At 41.6% G+C, this 8,005-nt stretch overlaps 1 protein-coding gene across 1 annotated transcript in view; it reads right to left on the bottom strand.

The window, feature by feature from the left end:
* Positions 1-4,324: 4,324 nt before the first annotated feature.
* The window catches only part of LOC105300357 (myelin P2 protein), a 5,451-nt gene continuing 1,770 nt past the window's right edge, over positions 4,325-8,005 (bottom strand). The window contains exons 2-5 of the mRNA XM_023538023.1: positions 7,995-8,000; positions 5,934-6,106; positions 5,619-5,720; positions 4,325-4,613 (exon numbers count right to left, since the gene is read on the bottom strand). Coding sequence (XP_023393791.1) covers positions 4,563-4,613; positions 5,619-5,720; positions 5,934-6,106; positions 7,995-8,000 — 332 coding nt within the window. The 3' untranslated portion in view covers positions 4,325-4,562. The remainder of the gene's footprint in view (positions 4,614-5,618; positions 5,721-5,933; positions 6,107-7,994; positions 8,001-8,005) is intronic.

Genomic DNA, 8,005 nt, shown 5'->3' with positions numbered 1-8,005 from the left:
AGAAACAAAGCCCTCGCTGGTTGTCTTCCTATTTCCCTCACGTAAATGCTCCCATTATGGCCGATTTCAGGCTACCGATGGGTTAGCAACCAGCTAGCCAAAGCCCTAAAAATCTACCCACCAGCATTTATGGGACCATTTGAGCTAGCCCAGCTCACCACTGCTTCTGAGAGAACTGTATCGGGAACACCAATCACTATCTGACAGACATCAGAGAAGTTACTTATCCTCTGGGGATTAAATGTATTTATGTAGGCCTTATTTAGGTTAGAGTTGCTTAGGTTAGCAGAGGGACATAGCATTCTTTGTTAGCTTTCTATGAATTCATCTTAACAGGTTTCTTGATTGTTTTTATTTTCGTGTGAATAATATCCTTAATAAATTTAGTCACTTGGTGTGCAAATAAACATCCACGGCTTTGAGATCTTGTGAAGTTCTCTTTGTTTTGAGGTATAATCAAATGACTTATTTGGACACCATGTATATTAGTAAATACATAATAATAGCACAAGACACTTCTACAATGCCTCTCATATGCCAAGCACTATTCTAGACACTTTACGTATTTCCACTTATTATTCAGAACTCTGGAGTCTATGTTCTGTTATTCTCCCCATCTTTATGGATGAAGAAAGTCAGGGCAGAGAGGTTAAGTAACTTGCCCAGTGACACACAGTTAGTAAGTAGCAAACTGGAACTTGCACTAGGCAGCCTGACTGCTCTCAACCGTCACCTTATCCCAAAATGAACTAGAAAATCGGGATAGCGTTCCGAGACCATTTCTGAACACTGCAGAACTGGAGGCCCTCCCCCCACCCTTTCTGGCTGACTAAAAATCTTCTTCAAATCTAGTAATCTGCATCACCTGCTGAAATAATTATTTTATTTTTCTCATTATCAGTGCAGCTCCATGTTTCCTGTTATGAAAGCAGAAAGTACCCACGATTTCTGTGTAACAGCGCAATTATATTTACAGAGGAATGCATTTTACAGCAAGTCATGTTACCGCGAACCTCTAAAAATAGCGCATTGGTTTTTAAACTTTCCTTTTTGTGGAGTTTATCTGGCTGGAGCCAAAAAAATAAATAAAAACCACATCTTGGTTATGATGCTCCCAGATACATGTTGAGAAAATGCCCAGGGACAGAGAAGGACTTGCCGAGGGCAGCTTTCATTTTTTAAAAATTTTCTTCTGAAATAACTTCAGACTTGCAGAATAGTCTTAAGAATCAGACTAAGTCAAAGAAAACATCTAATGTTTACTTAGATCCATTTAGTGTTAAATTTGCCCTATCAATCGCTCTTGTTTGGTATGTGTATTCGTAATGTGTGTGCACACAGACGATACTTTTTTTCTGAATTTTTTCGAGAGTAAGTTGCATCCATTAAGGCCGATATCCCCAAAACACTTCAGTGTGTATTTCTCAAGAATACAGATATTGTCTTATGTAATCACAATAAACTACTAATCTACCATCTGTGTTCCAACTCGCCAGTCAACTAACATTGGCCTTTGGAGTTTTTACTTTGTTTCTAGTTCAGGTCCGGTCTAGGGTCACTTACTGCATGTAGCTGCCATGCATTTTTAGTCTACTTTCACCCGAAGCACCCCCCAGAGCCCTTCCTTTGTCTTCTATGACATGGACGTTTTTGAAGGATTCGATCAGCACTCCGTCTCCCCCTTTCGATAGAACACCCCTCATCTGGAATTTGTTTGATGTTTCCTCAGGATTAGGTCCAGACCTGGATTCCAGGGCAGAACACTGCGTGGGCGAGGTGGCTTCCTTCTCAAAGTGTCACGCTGGACGCCGTGCGTTTTTCATCCACCCCGCATTGGCAGATAATTTCGATACCCAGTCAAGGGGCCGTCGAATTTTCCCAGTGCGTGGTTACTGTTTTCTCCCTTGTAACCAATAAGCTGTCTGTGTGGAGATACTTTCAGGCCAAATTAAGATCCTACTTATATTCAGAATGTCCCTCTAGCTTTAGCGTCACCAATAATTTCTGCTTGAGCCAATATTTACTGTGACAGTGAAAACTGATTTCCCAGTTTCAATTCTTCCCCATTCACCAGTCAGCCCATGGCATTCTAAGGAAGGAAGGAAGGAAGGAAGACTCTCTCTGTCTCTCTGTTTCTTTCTCTCTCTCTTATAAATTCTTACTCCACCCAATAGTTTATGATTCATGATTTTTCTTTATTGTTTTGCTCCTCAAATTGCCCCATTTTTAGCCAGTGGCAGCACCTTTAAGCTGACTCCCCAATTAGGGTGACATATCTCAATTATCATTTTGAACAGTTCCTTACTTCCTGGCATAAGAAGACACTTTAGGCTCAGGTGAGCCGAGCCTGCCATCACACTGGAGTCGGCCATTTCTCCAAGGAACCCCTTCATTTGAGTGGGGGCTGTTAGATGCCGAGATCTGGGGCGCTAGGTGTGCTCAACCCACTGAGGTGTATTTGCTTCCACCGCTCTTTGGGCAGCTCCAGTCACGGCTTCCTTCGTGCATGTGCTACACATACAGGTGTCCCCTTTGTGCGTGTGCTACACATACAGGTGGCCCCTTCGTGCGTTTGCTACACATACAGGTGTCCCCCCTGCTCCACGCTTCCACCTTCTGTGGTTGCAGTCAGCTACCTGCAGTCGACCGAGGTCCAAAAACATTGAATGAAAAATTCCAGAAGTAAACGATTTGTACATTTTAAACTGCGTGCCATTCTGAGTAGTATTATTACTAATCTCTTATTGTGCCTAATTTATAAATTAAACTTTATCATAGATATGTCTGTATAAGAAAAAACATAGTCTATACGGGGTTCAGTGCTATCCATGGTTTCAGGCATCCACCGGGGTCCTGGGCTGTGCCCCCAGAGGTAAGGGAGGATGACCGTGGACACACACATAAGCACATATACTCATGCACGTATAAATGCCTGCGGATATGCATGTCCAGTCACACACACACACACACACACACACACACCTGTGCGCCTTAGAAACATGAGTTTATACCTGTTCCCACCCACGCTCGCATTTTCTTTCTCGCCTTCCGTCATCCCACGCTCATGTGTTCCTTCTTCCGAAGGGAAAATTCTGGCTCCTAACAACATCGACTCATCTTCTCATTTGCTCGGTTGTATAATGCTCCTCGAATAGTTTCATTATTACTTGGGCACAGGGGTCCCCTATTTCTGCCCATCAACAATCAGCTGGACCTTGTAATTACCACACCTAGTATTTACCCCAAAGAAAGGATCTCGTATGTCTACAAACAGCCTTGTATTATAAACAAGAATGTTTAGAGCAGCTTTATTCACAGTAGCCAAAAACTGGAAACAGCCCAATTGTCTTAATAGTGTAAAAGTGGAAATTCTCCAGTTTCAGGGAGGTGATATCTCCAGGCACCAGCCCCTAGGGAGAAGCACAGCATTCCAAGGTAAAGATGATAAAACTGTCTATTAGGCCCTATTTGATCTGAGAGTTTCCCGAATACCTTTGTGTGTGTACAAAAAGTTAACGACTAAGTTCTGCTTCTTGTAATCTGTTCATTCAAAGATGTAGGAGGAGACTTTATAAGCTGCCTCCTCGGGAAGCTCGGGGCTGATCTCCTCTAAGCCTGCGTGGTAGAGAATCAGTCGCCGGCCGGCTAATAAAGGCTCATAATTAATTTCAATTGGCTCCGTGGGTCTTAGAATCGTTCGCGCCATAACAATAGAAGATGGGTAAACGGTGATATATTCGTGCAATGGAATACTATTCAGCAACGAAAAAGAAAAAATTACTGATACATGCAACAATATGGATGGTCTTCAAAAACATTACGCTGCACTTTAAAAGGCAAACAGAAAAGAACACACAATACATGATTCCCTTTCTATGAAGTTTGAAAACAGGCGAAGCTAATCTATGGTGATAGAAACTGAATCACTACTTGCTTTTGTTGGAGGTGGGACAGGGCAGGACGCAGACTGGGAAGGAGCAAGAGACGGCGTTCCGGGATTAAGGACAGGTACTCCACCTTGGTCAGGATGTGAAGTATATGGTGCATGCATTTGTCACAACAGATTGAATTCTGCCTTTAATATCCGTGCATTTTACTGTCTATAAGTTAAACCTCAATTAAAAAAAAAAAAACTGGCTAGAGTAGAGTAGAGGCTGCCCGTTTCAGCTGAAACTGGAATCCTCATTTTGAAACAGCTCCTTCTAGATTGCCTCGCTCCTGATCCCTTACTCTCCTGAACGATGAAAGCCTTTCAGTTTGCCAACCCCGACCAATATATTTACTGCCTTTTACTGTCATTTCAAATATACGAAGGAAAACATAGTTTAGGTCTGGCAGACTTACACATTTTAATATAGCAAGGATGTGCATACAAATTGAAAATGGTTAAATAATGCTAAATAACTTTAGATTAATCCTCAGTCGAGGCCTCTGGCTATCTGATCTATTAAGATAAAAGAAGCGAAAACGAACAGACTGTAGCGTCCTCAGGCCTTGCCATGAAAACAGCTGATTTCCAATGTCAAATGATCAAATGCCAGTTCGAGGAGGAATCAGTTTTCTCAGACCTTCTCATAAATTCTGGTGCAGACCACGCCTTTTATCTTACATTCCTTAAAAGAGAGAGAGAGATTAATTGAATCTCTAAAACTCGAACTAGAGGACACAAATTTGCAATCATAACAGAAACTAAAAACAATCTCATGAGATTAAACTCAGAAAGGAATAAAAGATCAGTCTCCGGCAACTCAGAATCATCAGTGAAACCGAAGAAGCAGTTATAAAGTTGATTTACGTTATGGCCGAAGAATGTTTTTAAAGTAGCAAGTTTTTATGCATAATTTACATGCATTTAAATCCACTAAAACGGTGATTTTCAAAATTATCTGCACATTTGCATTATCTGGGGAACATTTAAAAATACCAATGACTCTTCCTCCCCCAAGAGGTTTGCATTCGATCTGAATTAGGGCCCCCATGTTACTATTTACTCCCCCTGTAAATCTATTGTGCAGCTGGGGATGAGAACTTCTGTATTAAAGGAAGAAAAACCTAAAACATTGAGTGAATCTATTTATAGTCAATGTGTCAATTAGTAAGCGAAGAACCTAAAACTTAAAGATATCGTCAGAGGTCATCTCGTGTGACCTATGTCATCATTCTTATCTGCCAACTAAGAGAGGTCTCAGATGACCTCACCCTGAATCATCGACATGGTTTAGTCTCAGCTACGCTGGATTCTTAAAGTGAAACACTTGGATAGCAACACACATTCCACAAGGGAGGCTTTCGGAGTTCTTTTGCTTTGAAACCTTAGACTTGCTTTTCTGTCTGTGAATCCGAACTAGTGAGATTTATCCACACCCTTTAACTTTGCTATCATTATTAGGTGTTGTCATTTCTAAGATAACAAGCAGGCTTGGTCAGCTCTAAATTCTCCGACCTAAACTCGAATTCCTGATCGTTTAAATATCGCCCAAGAATTAACTCTGACTTCACTCTCAGCCATCCCTATCCATCTGGTATTCCAAAGAAAAAGGAATATTTTCAAAATAATATAACCCGTTTCTCTACTTAAACAGCACGATTTCTGTATTTAGAAGTAAAAACTCTCTTACCGCCACCATTTTTCCACCCACCAACTTCCTCTTTATTGTGGTCTCTTTGCCATCCCATTTCTGCACTTGATTCAAGGAGCCTCTGTCCAAGGTTACGATGCTCTGCAAAGACAAGTTCACGTAACCGACTCGCTCGCGCTTCGGCTGACTAAGGAAGCTGTTCGTTCGGTGCCGAATCGTTCTCATAATAGGTGTCCCATGAGGCACATTCACTTTTAACAGCACGGAGGAGCGCGGCCTCTCACACAGCACGGAAGCCGCCCGCCCTCTCAAGCTCTGGACTGAGCAGCTCGGAAGCGCATCGTGATGGTTTACCTTTGTTTTCCGGTTGTCGGCTGTGGTTTCTTCAAATTCCCGGCCTAGCCTGAAGGAGATCTCTGTGTTTTTGAAAGTACTTTCCGTTCTTATAGTTATAATATCCCCTTTCTTGCTGATGATCACCTTGGGTTTGGCCAGATTCCCCAGTTTTCTGGTGGCTAATCCCACACCTGGAAAACCAAGATAAGGTTAGAATTCCATGGATCACGGGAGTATACCCAGCCAGACGGTGGCGGCCACGCTCGGATGAGCCTCAGGTGTGCAGACAGCAGGTAGGAGCCTCAGGTGTGCAGACAGCAGGTAGGAGCACTCGCGGCCTGGGACTTCTCCCGGGGACTCAAACATTTTAGGTTTTGTTATAACAAAAGCAATGCCTGCAGATTTTAAAGGTATAGCGTTTAGCCTAAATGGTGCAAGTCATCCACTTTACCATGCGCCATTGGAAATCATTAATTATAGTTTCGTATGGACCACTGTGAACATTTCGGTTTGTACATATCAGTATTACAGATATATTTTTTACAACAGGCTATGACGTATACACACTGTCGTATGATTTTTTTTTCCCCTCAGTAATATATTATGGATATAGAAAAGAACTTACCTTACATCCTTGACAGAATCTGATTTCTGAAATTTTGTTGTGGCCCCTAAATCTAGCCAGTAGGAAAAAAACAATCCATCTTCCTTCATTGCCAGAGACCATAAATAAATAAAATAATTGTAAAAAACATTTCCGTATTTGAAAAACAAAACAAAATTAGACTAAGTATTATTACTATTATTACTTAAGAGTATAAAAATACATGGAAAAGGAAAAACGTCAAATGAGAGAAATACATGAAGGAAAAACTCGTTATATATATATTTATATACATATATACGTACATACGTAAATGTCTATGTAACTAGTATGTATATAGTAAATGAGAAATGAAGAGTTAGAGCTAATAAAGAATTGCGACCTGTAATTCTGATCAACTTTTTATTATTTTATATAATTAAGGCAATGATTTTCAAACTAAATTTCTTTGGTAGAGCCTGAGAATCTACATTTTATCAGCCCCGATGCTCCTCTGCCCTCTAAAATTTGAAAATGACAGAATTAGGGAGCCCCTCATTGAGACTTTCTTGTATTTCGCCTCTTCCTCAGCTATAAGGTGAAGCCCACACATCTAACCAACCTTTTACTACAGCTCTGTCCCCGTCAGGCCTCATAGTTTTCCGGGCAACATGATAGCATTTTGCTCATTTTATCTAAAAATAGAACCTTTCCCATAAGCTTTCTGAACAAAGAAGTAAAGCTACAGGCATTTCGACGAGCGTGGCAACCTGGGGTCATTTATGCAGCTCTGGAAGTGTCCGAAGACCCTGCCCATCTATTGGGCTGATATCGAAGGGACAGTCTCTGGAAATAGTGTCAAAGTCGATGCAGCCAACGACTGGATTTTCCATCTGCATCCACCGCTCCAGCTCCAGGGTCGGTGTAACTGAGTTTGAATTCACTGCCACAACCCGATTCTTTTTATCTCCATAACTTCCCCAGGCTATGACCATCCTGCTTTAACGCATCTTCTTGTCATACTCTCTATCTACATGATTATAGCAGAATGAGCAACCCAGAGGTGGAGGAGAAAACTTATGGGTTAGCTAAACATCAGCATTTTACCTTCTGGATATTCAACTGCTTATATTATGAGTACTTTAGTTGTTATAAAACTAGCTTTCGAGAAGGCCAGCGTGTGGGATGCCGAACAAAGACTTCTCTCATCTGTCCTCTGGGTCTGAAACCTAAGCCCTGTTAACACGAAACCGCCTTTGGAATCAGTGGGGCTTCCATGCATTGAAGCAGCTCTCGTTTAGGTTTAAATCTATTAAAATTGCCCCCCAAACAAAATGCAAATAAATTATTCAAACGCCACAACAGAAGATCAATTCCCTAAGGCTGTACTTCAGCCTGTGCAAACTTCCCCAGACTCCCCAGAAGGAGTTAGAGAAAATAGCCCCAAGCTTTCTCAGAAAGAGTCTCCTGGACCAGAACAGCAAAGCGTCTCTTACCCAGAGCTTTC

The sequence above is a fragment of the Pteropus vampyrus genome, unplaced genomic scaffold (genome assembly GCF_000151845.1).
Source record: "Pteropus vampyrus isolate Shadow unplaced genomic scaffold, Pvam_2.0 Scaffold209, whole genome shotgun sequence".
NCBI classification, from domain to species: Eukaryota; Metazoa; Chordata; class Mammalia; order Chiroptera; family Pteropodidae; genus Pteropus; species Pteropus vampyrus.
The sequence above is the reverse complement of the archived record's forward strand: the minus strand, read 5'-3'. Positions and strand labels throughout refer to the sequence as shown.